Source organism: Mus caroli, unplaced genomic scaffold (assembly GCF_978045245.1).
Source record: "Mus caroli unplaced genomic scaffold, Mus_caroli_1 scaffold_13, whole genome shotgun sequence".
NCBI classification, from domain to species: Eukaryota; Metazoa; Chordata; class Mammalia; order Rodentia; family Muridae; genus Mus; species Mus caroli.
In genome coordinates, this window is record NW_028227268.1 from 26,273,798 (window position 1) to 26,294,132 (window position 20,335).

Consider the following 20,335-nt stretch of genomic DNA (forward strand, 5'->3'; position numbering starts at 1 on the left):
AGAAGGCTGAGGTAAGCAGCTACATATGGAAACCTTGTCTCAAAAACCATTCATACACTTTGCTATAGAGTATCAATGTGTTCGTTATGGATGTTGTCTCAGACCAGCTGAAAGGGTTGTGTAAATTCTCAGTCATGCGGTACCTCTGGTTTTCCTACAGTTAGCAAACACACACACAGACTCATATTCCTGTCAGTAGAACAAGGTTAAAGTCTTTTCCCCTTAGTCACAGAGTTAATTTTCGTATTACAAATTTCAATATAGTTCTAAGAAATTGAGAATTTCAAGCCGGTACTCCAGGATTAGCGGCTAGAAAAGGTACTGAGCTTGGAATCAAGCCTGATGCTTGACTCCTACCAAGCTGTCAACTTCTGTGTCATTATCTCCAGGGCAATGCCTAGCAACAGCTCCTGGCCTTTAGTATGCCCTTCATAAATAAAAATAGAATAAACTCAAACGAGGTGGTCTTTTATTCGCACGTTCTGACTCCGTTCTTCCTCTTAGTCCATCCGCAGTCAGGCGACAATAGTAGTCGATGGGAGAGAAGACCAGGCATGATACAGCACAGAGCCGTAGGGATGTGAAGGGCCCTAAACTACTCAAGCTCTTCTTTCGATTGCCCTACAGGGAAGGTGGACCTTAGTCCTACCCTAGGATTGAACATAGATGGTCCCTCCCTTTAAAAGAGAAGCTGTGACTCTCTCCATCTTCTTTGAACTCTCTTCTCCGACATCAACTCTCCAACATAAAATCTTTAACCGTGGTAGGCTGCCAGCATCTCCAGCGGGGCGCAGAATCTGCGCTGGCCTGGAGCGGCGGCTAGTCCGCTAGCCCCCGCCCCCCGCTCTGGAGGACCGTGGGTGGACGCTCTGGCAGCACGCCTCTCGCTGGTCCGGGCGGAGGTGGGCGGAGCCAGCGCCACCCGGGCTAGGGAAGCCGAGGGTGGGGACACTCTGGCCCGGCTCTCGGTGGTGCGGGAGCAGCGGCCGCTCTGGTCGGCGGACGTGCTGCTGAGCAGTCCCGGAAGCGAAGCAGCGATGGCGGAGAGTCCGACTGAGGAGGCGGCGACGGCGACGGCTGGCGCCGGGGCGGCTGGCCCAGGGGCGAGTGGTGTTGCCGGTGTGGTCGGTGTTAGCGGGAGCGGCGGCGGGTTCGGGCCGCCTTTCCTGCCGGATGTGTGGGCGGCGGCGGCGGCGGCGGGCGGGGCCGGGGGACCGGGGAGCGGCCTGGCTCCGCTGCCAGGACTCCCGCCCTCGGCCGCTGCCCACGGGGCCGCGCTGCTTAGCCATTGGGACCCCACGCTCAGCTCGGACTGGGACGGCGAGCGAACCGCGCCACAGTGTCTACTTCGGATTAAGCGGTGAGCCGGGGGTTTTTCCTCCCTCACCCCGGAGCTCCAGGGCTCGACCTTCCCCGCCCCCCACCTTTCCCCATCGGGGCTCTCTCCCGCCTCACGTCTTCCAGGCCCAAACCCTGCGGGCCTCTCTACTGACGGGGGCCCTAGTGTCGCCCTTTCCCTCCCTCCCGCCCTCTCCTCAGCGCCCGGCCCTACAGCCCAAACAGATCCGCGATTGCCCTCGGGCCTACCCCGCCCCTTAGCGACCTCCGCTGAGCCCTGCAGCTCCGTTCCGGATGCCCTATCCCTACCCCCTCCCGTTCTCCCGAAACCTGACCCTTTTGCTCTTCTGTAACATTCGGTCCCGCCCTTCGCACTTCCCCTCTAACCTACCCCTCCAGCTTACCTAAAGGCTGCCCTCAGGCCCCACCCATCAGTTCTCCATCTCATCTGGAGTCCCTGCTTGGAACATCCTCTACCTGCATTGCCCAGTTGCAGACTCCAGTCAGTCTTCCTTTTTATCTTTCCTTACCTCGTTTCCCCACCATATGGCCCTTTCCACGGGTCTAGAGAGCCTCCCTGACTTTTCCAGATCATCTCTTGAACCCCCTTTCCAATCACCCCAAAACTGTCCCTCACACCTGTCCCTGAAACTGCGTTCCTACCATCTCTCAGTATCACTCTGGATTGTAACATCCTAATCAAGAACTTTTTTTTCCTGTATTTACTCCCTAGGTTGTCTGGTTTACTTTTGTGAAGCAGATGTACTCTGTTCAAATATAGGAACAAAAGGCCTAGGGCCTTTCTGTGCTTGTGTCTTGGGTGACCGATCTTAGATCGTATCGCTTCATAGATAAATATGTTTTGCAAAAGTGCTCACTTAGTCTGGTACCTATTGCATGGCAAAGGATAAGACCGTTGAGCTATTAATTTTGACACTTGTTTCCTGGTGACCAGACTTAGTCTTTTCATCTTAGCCTCTTATCTGGATATTATCCCAAACATTCCAAGTCCCCTCAGGTGTCTGCCCGGCTACATATTTTCCAAGTTTTTAATAAAAAACTACACCATGCGTATAAAGTACCTGGCACAGTGCTGGACACGGAACAACTTCACAGTTATTGCCACCCCTAACTTAAACTCAGAATACAGCTCTCAGCTCCTTTGCTGTTTGATTCTCTTAGTCTGGATACAGCTTTGAGTTTGGCCTGGACAAACTTCTTTGTTCTGCTACGCTACTGTGTCCCCAGACTTCCTCATAATTGACTTCTTCTGAGCCAGTTCTCAACTGATCCATTCTAGTTGATTACTGACCCAGAAGTTTCATTCATCCTAGTTACTAAATGTCATCTTTCAGAGATGAGATTCTGGTCACTTCAGAGGATTCCCTTTTCCTCAAAACAACTGTCCTATTAGTTTCCTGGACACACAGGTCATGGTAGACTTGCTCCCGCTGGCTTCATTCTTCTCCTTACCTTACCAGCAAAGCGAACCCATATGGTTTATGGAATGAGTTTTGTAGTGAACTGAATGAAGCCCTCCCAATGGAGAAGACCTCTGTGTTCAGTTGTAGTACCTGGGAATCTGGGAGATGGGAAGTAAGTGAGTTTCCACGTGGGAAGAAGTGAGAGTATATGGGATATGACTTTTCCAGGGTGCCATCTGATACCATTGGGATGTTGGCTTATTTGTCCTCTCTGAGTAACTCTCCCCCCCCCCCCAGGAAACAATGCCCCTTTGATAATAATTTGCTCTCTGCCTGCCTGACAAGTATTGAGCTGAGATTTCTCAGCCACGGAGGCAGTGCAAACATTTTCAGTACCAAGCAGCACTGTCTCAGACCCTGGGCTCACTGAGGTGATAATAGCTGCCCCCTCAGGGGGTTTCCCTCTTCCTTCCTCACTCCTCCTACCTCCTCTTGGTGTTATACAGGGATATCATGTCCATTTATAAGGAGCCTCCTCCAGGAATGTTCGTTGTGCCCGACACTGTTGACATGACTAAGGTAGGTAACTTGATGGGGGAAGGGGCAGGGGAATTATGCAAAAATTGGGCCCATAAAATTGAAAAGACCTTAAAAATATTAGTTCAGCTTTCCTCTCTGATTTTACAGATGAAGAAATCAAACCCCCAATAAAGTAAGTGGCTGGTTATATATAATGAGAGGTAGTGCGGAATTTTAAACAGGTCTGTTGTTAGGGTACACACAGGTATTGTTAGGCTTAGAAAGCCCTCTGATTGACAAGCTGTACCTTTTGTTCCAGTTTAGCTGTTAACAGACCACTCTTTCCTCTCAACTGCTCCACTCTAGGTGATACATGTGGTCACCTACCCAGTCTACTCCCTGTCTCTGTTCCATCTCAGCATCTTGATTTTGACTGTAGCAATTCAGGTGCAGGGCAGGGAAGCAGGAGGCCGGCTTGGCTGAAGTGTTTGGTACTGATTCTTGGTCTTTGCAGTATCTCTCACCCCAGAGACCTATCCTCTCTTGTCCTCCACATAGGAGACTTATACATGATAATCTTGTTCCTCTGGCATTTATACCTAGGCTTCTCTGTCATTAAATGTTCTATTCTTGGGAGTGAATTTGGACATAAACTGATGGGGGGGGGGGTCAGATAACCTAAATTTAGGGTTTTAGGTAAAAAACAGTGAGTTCAGATTTCCTAAAGTAAAAACTCAGCTTATATATTGTTACAGACTTTTTAATTTTGAATAGACTTTCTTTTAAATTATTATTTTTTCTTTTCATGTGGTTGGAAATATTTTTCCGGCGACATGCTGTCTCCATTCAAATGCTAGGGCATGCTCATCTCTGAGGCCTTGAAATTGACGCCAGTTTACTTTACCATTTCCAGAGTTTGCAGACTAGAATCTAGCCTACCGTGTTGCCAGGGCAGAGTAGGATTATAGATTTGGGCATGAGAGTACATGGTCTTTTCCCTCTTGCTATTTAAATTCTGAGCATACTTAAATCATTAGTTACGAGCCTTTAAAAAAAAAAAAAGCATAGAATTTAGTCAGCTCAGGTTTGCTTCTGTTCTTGAAGAAAAATTGTATTCAATAATGGAATAATTATGGCTTGTGGAAGAAGAGAACTGAACGTAATGTTACGTTTTAAGGAATACTGGTTTATTTATTTTATAACAATGTTGGAGAAACTTTTGGGGGGATGGTCTATTGGCCATGAGTAGACCTTGAAATTTTATTTATTTATTTGTATCTTTGACACGGTAGTTTTGATCCTCTGGAGGAAGCAAACAGACAGCCTTTGCATCCATGTAATTATCAGCTCTGCATTGTTGTTGGTGCTGGTCTCCCCTTTTCCCCTTCTTATCTCTCTCTCTCTCTCACACACACACACACCACACACATATACACCACACACACTCACACAGAGAATGGACTTGCATCATAAGCATGATTAACCTTGGCAAATCCAAGCATCTCAGTCAAAATATGTACTGATTTCCTAAATGTATAAGCTTAATTTCACACTGTATAGTTGATATATTTAGGTTCCAATTGTTGTCCTTAACACCAATCAGGGAGGTCTGGTGGGAAAAACAAAACAAAACTTGTTTTAAGGTAATATTGACAAGGGTCACTTTTTACCTTGGGCATTAACTTTTGAATGTAACCTCTGAGTATGGCGTGTGATGCTTACTCCACTATAATAGGATTTCCTTATATTGAAGACCTATGTACATGAGTGAGCCCAGGTGGTTCATTGTGTCTGGGAAGGATGTGGAATATAAACACCAGGCAATGCATGCTGTTGGTGACTGCTTCTGGTGGGGGGAGCAGGTGGAAACTAGGAGGGGTTGTGGTGGGGCATCACCTCACAATTTTGAGATGGGGTTTTATTTTGCAGATTCATGCATTGATCACAGGCCCATTTGACACTCCTTATGAAGGGGGTTTCTTCCTGTTCGTCTTTCGGTGTCCACCCGACTATCCCATCCACCCACCTCGGGTCAAACTGATGACAACGGGCAATAACACAGTGAGGTTCAACCCCAACTTCTACCGCAATGGGAAAGTCTGCTTGAGTATTCTAGGGTAAGGAGAGACTTGGAAGAGGCCAAGTTGGGATTAGCAAATAATCACTCTAGGGCAGCCTTCATCAATTAGGGCTCCTCTTCTGAACCCACAGCACAGAAGTGATTGAGTATTCAGTTCTCAGGGTGGCACGTGACTGCTGTCATTCTAGATGGAAAGGAATAAGATCACGTTATTACATGTAAGAACTGTCTCATGAAATGGTTTACTTAGTGCAGTCGTTGAGCTGCGCATCTGCAGATTAGAAGGTCCCATCCTACAAGTGTATCTCAAGCTCTGGGGTGTGGCAGCTGTCTGCTTTTTAGAGGCCATACGGATGGTTATGCTCTATGCACCTTTGAGAACTACTCCCTTAGGAAACATTAGGTCCTTATTTTTTCCCCAGAGGCTTGAGAAAGGCTCCAGGTCTGTTGTATTCATGCAATAGGTATCTGATTGGAGTCTCTTAATGGGCGCCTTTGGAGGCAGTGGTGCTAATAATGATTATGATAATTTAACAATTGAATAAAAAAAATTTTAAGTGCTTGGAAATACTACTAGAAATGAAACGGGTGTCACATATACCCTTCAGGTCCTACTGGGAAGTTGCTTTGTGGAGTTCTTACTCATTCCCTATCAAGATACTTGTAAGATATTCAGAATGAAGAATGTCTTGTAGCCTGCTTTGGATCCTTTTGCAGTCCACATTTCCTTGAGGTAGAGAGTAAATCTGGGTTGAATAGTGAGAAAGTTGCTGTAACTCCTGATGCTGTTTCTTTCTTGCATCCAGCACATTTCTAGGTTTGTGTGTGAGAAAGGCAGCTGAAGCACATTAGAAATGTGGTGTGTGTCTCTCTCTCCCTAGAACTCTCAAATCTAGAGATATGGTATACTCTTCTGGGATTATGGCAGCTGGAACGTTCCATTGAAGGAGATTATATATAATAAGTCCTTCATCTTACTAGGCTACATTAGTATCTTTGCTGGGGGGTTGGGTTGCATATGTATCCCTTGATAGTATGGAAGTTAAGTCATGGGTTTGGTATGAAGTTTGTTCTTGAAAGTATGTGTGTAGTAGGTTTTCCCTCAGTAAGCTATTATGAAGCCATCCTGGATACTAGCTCCTACAAAGATGGTGGTTGAGTGAAAGCCACAGAAGTTTGTTGCACGGTATTGAGAGCTCCACCCTGAAATAGAAATTTTACAGGTCAGAGTCGTGGAGTACGAAGGTTCTTACATAGTTTTAGTTGGCTATATTAGCTTTTGGCCTAATCCCCTCTCTTCATAGCTGGAAGTAACTGTCAGGGTGACTAACTGCTGAAATAATGTTGTGAGAGCTAACCCTGTGGATGGGAAGTGCGTATGGAAAGTGGGCAACAGCACTGGAAGAGAGCAGTCGCTGCAGTTTCTAATCAGACTTGGGTCTTCCTTGAGTATAGAAGGGAAAGGGTAGTGGTTAGTTAACTTAAGCCAGTCGTGGCTGAGGTTGTGTTCTGTTTCCATCTCTCATACCATCTTGTTAATTAATTGAGCTAAAATAAATACCTGTCGTGCATGGTAGGACAGGTATCTGTAAGTTCAAGGACAGCTTGGTCTACTTAGCAAGTTCTAAGACAGCTAGGGCTACATTAGTGACACTCTACTTATAATTAATTAATTAATTAATAAGTAAGTGACACCCTGTCTCTAAATAAATAAAGGGAGGAAGGCATTGACATTCAAGTGCCCCACTCTAATACCTAATGTGGTTTAGCCAGGAGTGGTGTAAGGAGGCAGAGGCAGGAGAATTGCTTTTAAATTTAAGAATAGCCAAGGTTGTGTACCAAGACCCAGTCTTAAAAGTGGGAGTGAGTGGGGGTGGGATATTTTCCCTGGTGTTCAAGTTGTTTTCTATCTGTTATTTTAGATATTGTCAGACCCTCCACATTCTGAAAATGCGCCATCGTTTCTGTCCTAGTAGAGTTGTGTGTCTTCAGAAAATTTGACTCTGCTTGTAATAAACAAAGCTGAGTCTATAAACTTCAGCGTGTATCCTCATAGGCAATAGCTTCAGTCACCTTTATGCCTTTGATTAGCTGCTCTCCTTTCACCAACTCTGTCACCAATAACTAATTATAAGCTCTTTGAAGTCACAGGTTAACATTTAGACAGCCTTTATTTTCCCTAACTTGGGTTCCTGTTTTGGTAGGATGGCCTTCCTTGGCCACTGTTTCTTTTCTAGATCAAATAGAGTTTTCAAAGTTGTTTTTCTTGCTTGCTCTCTGTTTTCTTCTCTCTAATTTGATAAGAGAATTTAGGCATTTGACTATTCTGGTGAATGAGGGTAAACCAGAGGCTGGGAATTTCCCAAGTCTTAATAGTGAAAGAGCAACTTACGGTGAGTTGTTAATGGTAGGATGCTGCTGCTGTCAGGGCTCATTGGCTGTTCTCTGCATCACCTTCTTCCTCTGCTGTGTTTGCAGTACGTGGACTGGCCCTGCCTGGAGCCCAGCCCAGAGCATCTCTTCTGTGCTTATCTCCATCCAGTCCCTGATGACTGAGAATCCCTACCACAACGAACCAGGCTTTGAACAGGTAAAGACTGTTGGGCCTTGTGCTGAGACCTGCAATATCAGGGGCTATAGGTGCTCTGAGCTACCCCAAAGAGTCTTTTTTTTCTACCTAGGATAGCTCCCACATGATACTGGTATAGAGAGAAAGGAAACCGACATAAATACTCTTTTTTTTAAAGATTTATTTATTTATTATATGTAAGTACACAGTAGCTGGGAGTGAGATCTCATTACAGATGGTTGTGAGCCACCATGTGGTTGCTGGGATTTGAACTCCGGACCTTCAGAAGAGCAGTGGGTGCTCTTACCCACTGAGCCATCTCACCAGCCCATAAATATTCTTTATTTGCAAGAATTGCAATATCAGCTGGGCATGGTGATGCACACCTTTAATCCCAGTCCTAGGGAGGCAGAAGCTAGTGACTCTTTGAGGTTAAAGTCTGTGTAGTGATTTCCAGGCCAGCTAAGACTTCATACTGAGACCCTGTCTCAAAAAGGGAATAAAAAAAGGAAGAAAGGAAACAAACAAATGTTACAATAAGATTGTTAAGTATTTGGCATGTGTTAGCTTACTTAAGTTAAGGTAAATGTTGTCATTTGGAAATCCATTTTGAGCCTACTTTAGGATTTTGTTTTGTTTTAATTAATTAATTTATTTATTTTTTAATCTTATATCTGTTAGAAATTTATTTATATAGCATTCTTTACATTACACATAAAATAACAAATATTTTCTAGGACAGACATTCCCTCTCCTCTTCTCCTCTGAGTGGGTACCCCACCTCGGTATCCACCAACCCCAGCACTTCAAGTCTGTGAGAGGCTAGGCACTTCCTCTCCATTGAGGTCAGACAAAACAGCACAGCTAGACATACATATCTCAGGTACAGGCACCAGCTTTTGGGATAGGCCTGTTCCAGTTGTCCTGGACCCACATGAAAGCCAAGCTGCACATCTGCTACATATGTGCGGGGAGGCTTAGGCTCAGCCTGTGTATGTTCTATGGTTGGTGGTTCATACTCAGGGCTTCAGGGTTTCAGGTTAGTTGATTCTGTTGGTCTTCCTGTGGAGTTCTTTTCCTCTTCCAGGTTCACAATTCTTCCTCCTGATCTCTCACAAGAGTCCCCAAATTCCATCCACTGTTTGGCTGTAAGTTTCTTTTTTTTTTTCCCCCCTTTTTTTTTTTTAATTTTTAATATTTTTATTACATATTTTCCTCAATTACATTTCCAATGCTATCCCAAAAGTCCCCCATAGCGCCCCCCACTTCCCTACCCACCCATTCCCATTCTTTTGGCCCTGGCATTCCCCTAAATTGGGGCATATAAAGTTTGCAAGTCCAATGGGCCTCTCTTTCCATTGATGGCCGACTAGGTCATCTTTCGATACATATGCAGCTAGAGACAAGAGCTCCGGGGTTCTGGTTAGTACATCATGTTGTTCCAACAATAGGGTTGCAGATCCCTTTAGCTCCTTGGGTACTTTCTCTAGCTTCTCCATTGGGAGCCCTGTGATACATCCAATAGCTGACTGTGAACATCCACTCCTGTGTTTGCTAGGCCCCGGCATCGTCTCACAAGAGACAGCTATATTTGGGTCCTTTCAGCAAAATCTTGCTAGTGTATGCAATGGTGTCAGCGTTTAGAAGCTGATTATGGGATGGATCCCTGGATACGGCAGTCTCTAAATGGTCCATCCTTTCATCACAGCTACGAACTTTGTCTCTGTAACTCCTTCCCTGGGTGTTTTGTTCCCAATTCTAAGAAGGTGCACAGTGTCCACACTTTGGTCTTCATTCTTCTTGAGTTTCATGCGTTTAGCAAATTGTATCTTATATCTTGGGTATCCTAAGTTTTGGGCTAATATCCACTTATCAGTGAATACATATTGTGTGAGTTCTTTTGTGATTGTGTTACTTCACTCAAGATGATGCCCTCCAGGTCCATCCATTTGGCTAGTTTATTTTATATATATATGAGTACATTGTAGCTGTCTTTAGACACACTAGAAGAGGGCAACAGATCTCATTACAGATGGTTGTGAGCCACCATGTGGTTGCTGGGAACTCAGGACCTTTGGAAGAGCAGTCGTGCTCTTAACCACTGAGCCATCTCTCCAGCCCCCTTGTCTTGTTTTTTAATTTATTCTATGTTTAAAGGTAGTTTTTTTCTGTATCTGTGTTTGTGTACCTTGTGAGTACCTGATGCCAAGGGAGTCAGATGAGGGCATCAGGTTCTGTGGGACTGGAGTTAGTGACGTCAACCACCATGTGGGTTCTGAGAATCAAACCCTGGTCTTCTACAAGAGCAGCAGGCACCCTTACCTGATGAGCATTTCTACAGCTCCATGCCAATGAGTTACTGAGTGCGTCTGCAGTCTGAACATAGCCTTAAGGTGATCTGTAATGACTTCTGCCCTGCTGAGCTAGCCCCCCGCCCCGCCCCCATAATTTCCAAGGATTGAATTTATGGAACGTAACCATGAGCTACTTCCCTAACCCTTTGAGGTTTTCATGTTGAAACAGGTTCTCAGGAGTTGTATGGGTTGGCCTTGAATTCTCTATATTCCAAGCAGCCTTTGAACTTTTTTTTGTTATAAGCTTTTGCTACTTGTACTTGAGTGTGTGTTACATGGTGTGCGTGCATGCACATATGCACATGGCATGGAAGCCGGAAGAGGATGTAGAATAACGTGAAGCTAGAGTTGCAGCGGGTTGTGAGCTGATAGGTATGGGGGCTAGGGCCCAAACATGGGTCTTCTGGAAGAGCAGCAGGTGTTCTTAACCACTGAGCCATCTCTCCCGCCTTCTTTTTTCTTTTCTTTTTTTTGTTTGTTTGTTTGTTTGTTTGTTTGTTTGTTTTTCGAGACAGGGTTTCTCTGTGTAGACCGGCCTGTCCTGGCACTCACTTTGTAGACCAGGCTGGCCTCGAACTCAGAAATCCGCCTGCCTCTGCCTCCCGAGTGCTGGGATTAAAGGTGTGCGCCACCACGCCCAGCCTCTCCCGCTTTCAGTTCATTCTCTTGAACTTTATATCCCAATAGTGGGGATCACAGGCCTCTGTCACTCTAGCTATCTATTATTTTGGAGATAGAATGGGTAATTAATTATTTGTATAGTTAAAGGAGCTAGTCATTAGTTAAGACAGGAATATTCCAGTTGATACTGCAAAGAAAAGGGTGTAGGAAATACACATTTGCCACTGTATGCCAGGTTGTGTTAGTCCTATTTGTATATTGTTTAATATTTGTGATGACAACAAGATAAATATTGTCCTAATTTTCAGGTGTGGAGATAGAAGTTTTCTTCTTCTTTGTTTTGTTTTTTGTTACATTTTTTCTCCCCAGATGGTGTGTGTGTTAGTTATGATCATGCATATTTGGGATAGAACCCTAGGGCCAAAGTGCCTTATAACTTATTTGCATCTGTCTATCTCCCAACTTTTGACTCTCTTTACTTGGAACATTAAAGATTGTTCCTGGGCTGGAGAGATGGCTCAGCGGTTAAGAACACTGACTGCTCTTCTATAAAGGTCCTGAGGTCAAATCCCAGCAACCACATGGTGGCTCACAACCATCCATAATGAGATCTGATGCCTTCCTCTGGTGTGTCTGAAGACAACTACAGTGTACTTATATACAATAATAAATGAATCTTAAAAAAAAAAAAAGAGGAAAAAAAATAAGTGTTAAAAAAAAAGATTGTTCCTTTGATAAGTTTATAGCACTTCCGAGAGAGAGGAACCTACAGACAAGGAAAGAAATTAGCCAGGTAGCTCCCGCATTGCTCCCGTTAATCTTTATTGATTAGACTCAGAATAATGTGATGGCTCGCGTTTGCTGGTTAGTTATCTGACCTATAATAGAAGGAGTGCTTTATGTATAGCGAGGTCAGGGGCCCACGGCTTACTTGTCTTGGATTTACAGTGGGAAAGGTATTTTTTCATTCTCTCACTGTATGCGATTGGGTCCTGTGCTCTGAATTAAAACTGAGGTATCTTTGCCTGGCTTTTCTCTTTGACTAAAAGGGTACTATGCCATCTGTCAAATTACAGGAAAGACATCCAGGAGACAGCAAAAACTATAATGAATGTATCCGGCATGAGACCATCAGGGTTGCAGTTTGTGACATGATGGAGGGCAAGTGCCCCTGCCCTGAACCCCTACGGTAAGTGTCCATCCATTTTGAAGACTCGGTTTGCATCAGTCTGTTGTCAAGGAACTTAGAACAGAGAGAGAAAGATCGATTTGGGTTTTTTTTCTTTTTTTATTTGCTTGTGTTTTTTGTTTTGTTTTGAGACAGGGTTTCAGTATGTATGTACCCCTGGCTGTCCTGGAATTGGAACTTACTCTGTAGACCAGGCTGGCCTTCAATTCAAGAGATCCAGGTGCCTCTGCCTTCTGCGTTCTGGGATTAAAGATGGGCACCACCACACCTGGCTCCAGACCTACAATCTTATGCTTGCTGAGCAAGCACTTTACCACTGAGCCCCAAACTTTTGTTTTCTTATCTGCTGCTCCTTGCTTTGTGTGTTTTGCACATTTGTATAGGCACATTCACCTGTGGGTGGGCGTGTGGAGGCCAGAGGTCAGCACTGGGATCTCCCTCTCTTGTTCTCTATTTTTTGAGACAAAGGTTCTTTTTTATTTCCTTCCTCTCCTTTTTAAGATTTACTTATTTATTTTATGTATATGAGTACACAGACACAGCAGAAGAGGGCACCAGATCCCATTACAGATGGTTGTGAGCAGTCAGGACGTCTGGAAGAGCAGTCAGTGTTCTTAAGGGCTAAGCCATCTCTCCGGCCTGAGACGGGGATTCTTTATTGAAGCTGGAGTTGACCACTTTTGCTCGATTGGCTGCCAGCAAGACCCTGGGATCCACCTGCGTGTTCCCTGGCAGCATTCTGGTTGTGGATTTACATGGGTGCTGGGAATCTTCACTTGGGTCTTTATGCTTACTTAGCAAGCACTCTGCTTACCAAACTGTCTGCCCAGCTCTTTTGGTTTGTTTTCACACAGTATTTTAACTATCAGGATAGGCTGGCCTGGAACTCATGATCCGCCTGCTTCTGCCTTTGTAGTTCTAACGTTGTGCCCAGTCTAGTTCATGCTAGTTTAGTTCTTTTGGTTCATGCTTTTAAAGAGAAAGTGGCTGTGGTTACTCAAGAAGTTATCCAGAATTTTTCTGTTTGTTGGGGTTTTTTTTGGGGGGGGGGTGAGAGGTGTTTTTCCAGACAGGGTCTAACTGTATAGCTGTGGCTGTCCTGGACCTCCTGTTCAGACCAGGCTGGCCTCAAACTCACAGAGATCCACCTACCTCTACTTCCCAAGCCCTGGGATTACAGGTGTGGGCCACTGGGCCTCTCAGTTCTTTATTTTTATTTTTTATTTATTTTTTAAATTTTTTTGGTTTTGGTTTTTCGAGACAGGATTTCTCTATGTAGCCTGTGTAACTCACTCTGTAGACCAGGCTGGCCTCAAACTCAAAAATCCACCTGCCTCTGCCTCCCGAGTCCTGGGATCAAAGGCGTGCGCCACCACACCCGCTCTCAGTTCTCAGAGTATGAAATGTAATGAGAAAAGCAGTGTGTATCTTCACAGAGTCCCTGACCATGCCCTTGATGAAGGCTGAAGAGCCAAATGAGAGTGAATGTCAAGGCCATAAAAACCCACTTCTGTTTCATTTCTTTCTTTTTTAAAGATTGATTGGTTGGTTGATGGATTGATGATTGAATGTGAATACACTGTTGCTGTCTTCAGACACACCAGAAGAGGGCATCCAATCCCATTACAGATGGTTGTGAGCCACCATGTGATTGCTGGGAATTAGACTCAGGACCTCTGGAAAAGACTTTTAGCTTCTGAGCCATCTCTCAAGCCCATCAGTTTCATTTCTGAGTGCCAAAGCTAGATGAGCGCAGTCTGAGTGCAGCCTTCCTGTGTGTGTGTGTGTGTGTGTGTGTATGTGTGTTTACTCGAGAGCTTGGGTACCCAGAGTCAGATTCCCTGGAACTAGAGTTTCAGACAGTTGTGAGCTGTGTGTGCTGGGACATAAACCCAGGTCTTCTAGAAAGAGCACACAGTGTTCTTAAATACTTAAATATTTCTTCAGCCCCAAGGAGGATATTTTCTTTTCATATTTTTGTTTGAGACAGGATCTTATTATATAGACCTGGCTAGTCTTGAACTCAGAGAAATCCTTGCCTTTGCTTCCTTGATTCTGGGATTAAAGATACCTGCGAAAGTGCTCATCTTTATTTTACAGTCTTAGTTACCTGAACGCACGTGTCTGTGTGAGTGCATTCAGACGGGTGCAGTGTCCAGGGAGGCTAGAAAAGGGGTGTCAGGTGCCCTGCAGCTAGAGTTCACAGCAATGTAAGCCATCTGATGTGGGTGCTGAGGACCAAAGTTTCATCTTCTGTGACAGTAGACCTCTCTCTAGCCCGAGATTGATGGATTGATTGATTATTTATTTATTTATTTTTATTTATTTAATTTTTTTTTTTTTTTTTTTTTTTTTTTTTTTTGGTTTTTTGAGACAGGGTTTCTCTGTGTAGCTCTGGCTGTCCTGGCACTCACTTTGTAGACCAGGCTGGCCTCGAACTCAGAAATCCGCCTGCCTCTGCCTCCCGAGTGCTGGGATTAAAGGCGTGCGCCACCACGCCCGGCTTGATTGATTGATTTTTGCTTCTTTTTTCTTTTGCTTTGTGAAGGCCAGAGATCAATGTCAGGTGCCTTTTTCTCTATATCCACCTTTTGTTGTAAAGTACTGGGGAGAGATGCTGTGATGCATGTGTGGAGGTCAGCGTTCGTTCAGCTTTGTGGAGTAGGTTTTCCCTTTCCACCTTTCTATGGGTTCTGGGGATTGACCTCAGGCTTGTGTAGCGAGTGCCTTTACCTTCCGAGTCATACCAGCTCACTACCTCAGTATTTGAGATGGTTTCACTGAACCCAGAGTCCTCCAGTGATTAGACTGACTAGCCAGCAAATTCAGACTTTGTCCTGTCTGTGTCCACAGTGTGTAGGTTGCAGGTATGTGCCAACACACCCACCTTTACTGTGAACTCTGGGGATCTGAGCTCTTGTCTTCTGCTTGCACTGCAGGCGCTTAGATGACTGGAATCTCTACAGACATTCTAAAGATTCCCAGTATTGCTTGTGATTTGAAATTTGTGAGGACAGTGAACAATGAACATGGAGTGAAATGAGGCTGCGATTCAAGTAGTGTCTCAAGTGCTCTGGTTCAGTGATTGTAGAATTATAAGTCAACTATTAACAGTCATCTGTTCTTTTGCCTAGTGCCTGGTTTTTTTGTTTGGTTTTTTCTTTTATTGTTTAGGGGTTTTTTGTTTGTTTGTTTGGTTTGGTTTGGTTTTTTTGTGTGTTTGGTTTTGTTGTTGTTGTTTGTTTTTTATTTTGGTTTTGGTTTTTCACCTGCCTCTGCCTCCCAAGTGCTGGGATTAAAGGCGTGTGCCACTACTGCCTGGCTTTTTAGTTTTTTTTAATTGTTTTTTTTTTTTATGTAGATGAGTAGCTGAAGACACTGTAGCTGTCTTCAGACACATCAGAAGAGGGCACCAGACCTTATTATAGATAAGTTTTGAGCCACCATGTGGTTGCTGGGAATTGAACTCAGGACCTCTGGAAGCCAGTGCTCCTAACTGCTGAGCTCTCTCTCCAACCCCCTTTGTTGGTTTGGTTTGGTTTGGTTTGGTTTTTTTTTGGAGACAAGGTTTATCCATATAGTCCTGGCCGGACTCCTGTTGTCTACCTTTATTATATGTAAGTACACTGTAGTTGTCTTCAGACACTCCAGAAGAGGGCGCCAGATCTCGTTACGGATGGTTGTGAGCCACCATGTGGTTGCTGGGATTTGAACTCTGGACCTTCGGAAGAGCAGTTGGGTGCTCTTACCCACTGAGCCATCTCACCAGCCCTGTTGTCTACCTTTTAAAAGTGTGTGTGGGTAACTAAAACTGAATCTGGGAATGCTCACTCACTTGTTTGTTCTCGTGTGTGTGTGTGTGTGTGTGTGTGTGTGTGTGTGTGTGTGTGTGTGTGTGTGTATGTGCATGTGGGCATGTGTTTTCTGAGACAGAGTTTCTCTGTGCTCTCTAGATGAGGTTGGCTCAGATCTGCCTGTCTTTGCCTCCTGAATACTAGGATTAAAAGTGGAATGCCGCCGGGTGAGGTGGCGCATGCCTTTAATCCCAGCACTCGGGAGGCAGAGGCAGGTGGATTTCTGAGTTCGAGGCCAGCCTGGTCTACAAAGTGAGTTCCAGGACAGCCAGGGTTATACAGAGAAACCCTGTCTCGAAAAACCAAAAAAAAAAAAAAAAAAAAAAAAAAAAAAGTGGAATGCCACCACCACCCAGCCAAGAATGCTCACTCTTGAGTGGTGACGCCATGCCTTTAATCCCAGCACTTGGGAGGCAGAGGCAGGCGGATGTCTGAGTTTAAGCCCAGCCAGGGCTACACAGAGAAACATTATCTCGGGGGAAAAATGTGAAGGAGGGACCTGTGGCTCATGTTTCCCACTGCTCTGTTTAATGTCTAGGGGAGTGATGGAGAAGTCCTTCCTGGAGTATTATGACTTCTATGAGGTGGCCTGCAAAGATCGCCTGCATCTTCAAGGCCAGACTATGCAGGTAATACTGTCTCTCTCTCTCTCTCTTTTTTGTTTGTTTGTATTCGAAACAGGTTTGGTGATGCCATCTCTTGTTGCTAATTCTAAGCCCCACACAGAACATGGACAATCACCCTCACACAGGTTACACCCACATCTCATAAAATGTCACAACTAGAGAGGAGGCCAGAGAAAAGACTAACTTGCTTAAGAACATGAAGAGGAGCCGGGCGTGGTGGCGCACGCCTTTAATCCCAGCACTCGGGAGGCAGAGGCAGGCGGATTTCTGAGTTCGAGGCCAATCTGGTCTACAAAGTGAGTGCCAGGACAGCCAGGGCTGTACAGAGAAACCCTGTCTCGAAAAAAAACCAAAAAAAAACAAAAAAACAAAAAAACAAAAAAAAAAGCCGGGCGTGGTGGCGCACGCCTTTAATCCCAGCACTCGGGAGGCAGAGGCAGGCGGATTTCTGAGTTCGAGGCCAGCCTGGTCTACAAAGTGAGTTCCAGGACAGCCAGAGCTATACAGAGAAACCCTGTCTCGAAAAACCAAAAAAAAAAAAAAAGAACATGAAGAGATGGTTTCTAGTCACACTCAGAGTCAAGTAGAAATGACCTGTTCCAGAACTACATTATAAACCTCTCCTTTCTAGGGGAGTCCTTTAAGCTCTTGTAAGAATATCTAGCCTGCTCAAAACATCAAGGATGGTAAAACAGTCACTGTAGGGATACTGTCCCTGACCCTAAGAGCTTACAGAAAAAAGTGACTTAGGGTAGCAATAGTGCACAGTATGATGTTGATTCCTGCTTTAGAGGTAGTAACTAGTTTATTCTCTACTGAGGAAGTGTGTCTGGCTTCCTATAAGAAAGAATAGGGGGCTGGAGAGATGGCTCAGTGGTTAAGAGCACTGACTGCTCATTGGAAATCAGTACTCTTGACTTTTACACCTATCTGTGACCTTAGGAAAGCAGAGTATCCTTTGTGTAGACGGAATATGGAGGGAGTTTATTTTCTTGAGTTTTCAGAGGTTGAAAACACAGGCCCTCAGGCCAGAGAGATGACTCAGCAGTTAAAAGCACTGACTGCCTGATACAGCAGCTGTCTGTAACTTCTCTTCCTGGGGATCTGAAACTATCTTCTGGCATCTATGGGCACCATACCACATGAGCTGCCTGTGTGTGCATACATACATATATACATGTACATACATACATGTAGGCAATGTACTCATATGTATTAAATAAAATAGCCAGACAGTGGTTGCGCACGCCTTTAACCCCAGCACTTGGGAGGCAGAAGCAGGCGGATTTCTGAGTTCGAGGCCAGCCTGGTCTACAGAATGATTTTCAGGACAGCCAAGGCTACACAGCGAAACCCTGTCTTGGGGGGGTGGGGGGGACCATATTAAACATAATCTAAAAAAAAAAAATTGAAAAGAAAGCACGGGCTCACCTAATGATTTTTCATTGAAATGATATTTCATTGAATTTCCCCATATTGGCTTCTTTTTGGATTGCAAACATATTTTAGTGTTACCCCAAGCTAGACCTGTTTGGAGCTACTAGTAATACACTGTTTTATTTGGAACCATTTGGACTACCTGTACTTCCTCTGTCCCAGAAGGTGAGCTTGCATTTCAAAGCTGCACTAGAGCCAGAGACTTAAATCTTATATCCCCTGGTGGATTTTTTGTTTGTTTCTTCCACAGGACCCTTTTGGAGAGAAGCGGGGCCACTTTGACTACCAGTCCCTCTTGATGCGCCTCGGACTGATTCGACAGAAAGTGCTGGAAAGGCTCCATAATGAAAATGCTGAAATGGACTCTGATAGCAGCTCCTCTGGGACAGAGACAGACCTGCACGGGAGCCTGAGGGTCTAGACCCTGCTCCCCTGCCCCTCCCCCAACTCGAGAGTCCCAGCAGAGCCCCTCCCCTCGCCCCAGGGACGGAGAGGCACTGTGCATCTCCCTTCAAAGGTGTCCGCAAGGTGGCAAGAAGCAAGCAAGCTCAACCCCAGGGGGTGGGGGTGGGGCTGGTCCCAGTCTGACCTCTTTGGTGCTGGAGCACCTAGGGCAACAGTCAATCCTGGATCAGGGCCAGGGTACTTTTGTGAAAGTACCTGGAGTGATGGCCTTTGGCAAAGCTAAACAACCAACACACCTCTCTGCAGGGCCAGCTAATTAGGGATAGGAGAAGACAGAAAATGAGAACCCAAGAGGGAGCATGCCCAAGTGGTTTATAGGGATATCTGGGAGTTTGGGTGGGGGTGCTGTCCATGACACTTAAGCAGTCTGGTTGGTTATCTGTTTGTCTTCAGTCTTGAAGCAGGGCTTCCCAACACCCTTTTCTTCCCCTCCCCTATTTCCCATGGGCCAGCATAACTTTGTTTTTCCTAATTTATATAGTCACTGTTCTAGACAGACCAAAGACAAGGAACAGTGGTGGAGTCTGGGCTGCTGATCAGTAAGCTTTACCTAGCACCTGAGCACCTTCTCCCTCACACCATTTCCTCCGAATTTTAGGTTACAGGTAGAAGGTAAGTCAGCTGGAACTGAGCCCAGGTCTCTGTGAAGCCTGCATGGGCGTCAGGAAGCTGCTCACTGTGTCCCCACAATCACTGATTTGAAAGGTTCCCAGCACAGGCAGCTTGCAGCCTGTGTGGGATTTGAGCCACTACATAAAATAGTCTCTTACAGATTGTCCTGAATAGTAGTCAATGAGGGTGGTTTTCTTGGGGTGGAGCACGGTAAGACTAATGCTAGTCCCTATTTTGTTTAGCTGTTATGTCTGTAGTCCCTGTCCTCCCTTCTGCCCTACCCCCATCCCTGGGGATTTGTGAGCATGGACAGCCAATGGCTCGAGGGGATTGTGGCTGGGACTCTAGAGACTCCTCCCTTTATCTTTCCCTCTTTGTCACTGGAGCTGTTCCTTTCCTTGAATTTAGCTACAGTGACCCTTCAGCTGGTTGAATAAGAATATATTTTCAGTGGCTCTGGGTTAGAGGAACCTATCCCTCCCAGTTTGATACAGTTCACACTTTTCAGGGTTGCTGTTCTGGCTTCCAATGGATGGTTAGTGATCCACATGATGCAGGCATTCTGGTCAGTGTCCAGCCCTGAGAAATGGAGAGAGCCACCTGCCCTGCCCGCTGCTATAAAGGTCTCTGACTTGTGGATCATGGGACTCCCTTGCAGAGATAGGGAGAAGATAGGGCACAAAGAGGGACCTCTTGGGAGGGCAGAAAGCAGAGAACTGGACAGGGACCGGTCACTTGGGGAGCAGTTTTGTTTTGGCTACATGGAGGCTGGGTCATGTGGAGGTTTGAAAGGAGACCCTGCTTCCAATTTCCCTCTTCCATTCCCAGAGCTAGTCCAGGGCTGAGGATGCCTTTGGTCTGTGGGTCCAGTGTTGTCTGTCATCCATTAAGTGTTCCCACTTTCAAGTGACAATCTTCTCCTTGGCCCTGCCATGGGGCAGAGCATGTCCGGCATAGCAGCCTGACTTTTATGCCCTGGTTTTAAGTTGAGGAAATATATGCACAGGAGTCAAAGAGATGTCTTTATATCTGACTGTACATAAATGAAGTTTTCTTTTTCCTTTTTGGTGCAATAAAGTTTGTTTTGGCAGAAGGAGGAAGCGCCTGTGGGTGTGGGAGGGTTTGTGTAAAGAAACGGAAAGTCACCTGGGCCAAACTGTCAGGAAGGAGGGCCTCAGTTTTCTGGAAGCTGAGTAGACGCATCTGTGGAAAGAACTATTTGTGGTGGGTTTCCTATCATTTGGAAG

General features: G+C 45.4%; 1 protein-coding gene across 1 annotated transcript; it reads left to right on the top strand.

The window, feature by feature from the left end:
* The first annotated feature begins 920 nt into the window (after positions 1-920).
* On the top strand, positions 921-20,184 carry Ube2z (ubiquitin conjugating enzyme E2 Z). Its single transcript, XM_085829623.1, has 7 exons — positions 921-1,360; positions 3,269-3,341; positions 5,211-5,398; positions 7,840-7,951; positions 11,982-12,094; positions 16,487-16,577; positions 18,262-20,184. Exons 1-7 carry the CDS (start codon positions 1,038-1,040, stop codon positions 18,430-18,432), a joined length of 1,071 nt encoding a protein of 356 aa, XP_085685749.1. The 5' UTR covers positions 921-1,037; the 3' UTR covers positions 18,433-20,184.
* Positions 20,185-20,335: the final 151 nt, after the last annotated feature.

Bases quoted from the DNA above. Each gene is read 5' to 3' on its own strand.
- Ube2z (XM_085829623.1), top strand. From the start codon at position 1,038: ATGGCGGAGAGTCCGACTGAGGAGGCGGCGACGGCGACGGCTGGCGCC. The intron at 1,361-3,268 runs GTGAGCCGGGGG...GGTGTTATACAG, and splicing joins TGTCTACTTCGGATTAAGCG to GGATATCATGTCCATTTATA. The intron at 7,952-11,981 runs GTAAAGACTGTT...GTCAAATTACAG, and splicing joins ACGAACCAGGCTTTGAACAG to GAAAGACATCCAGGAGACAG.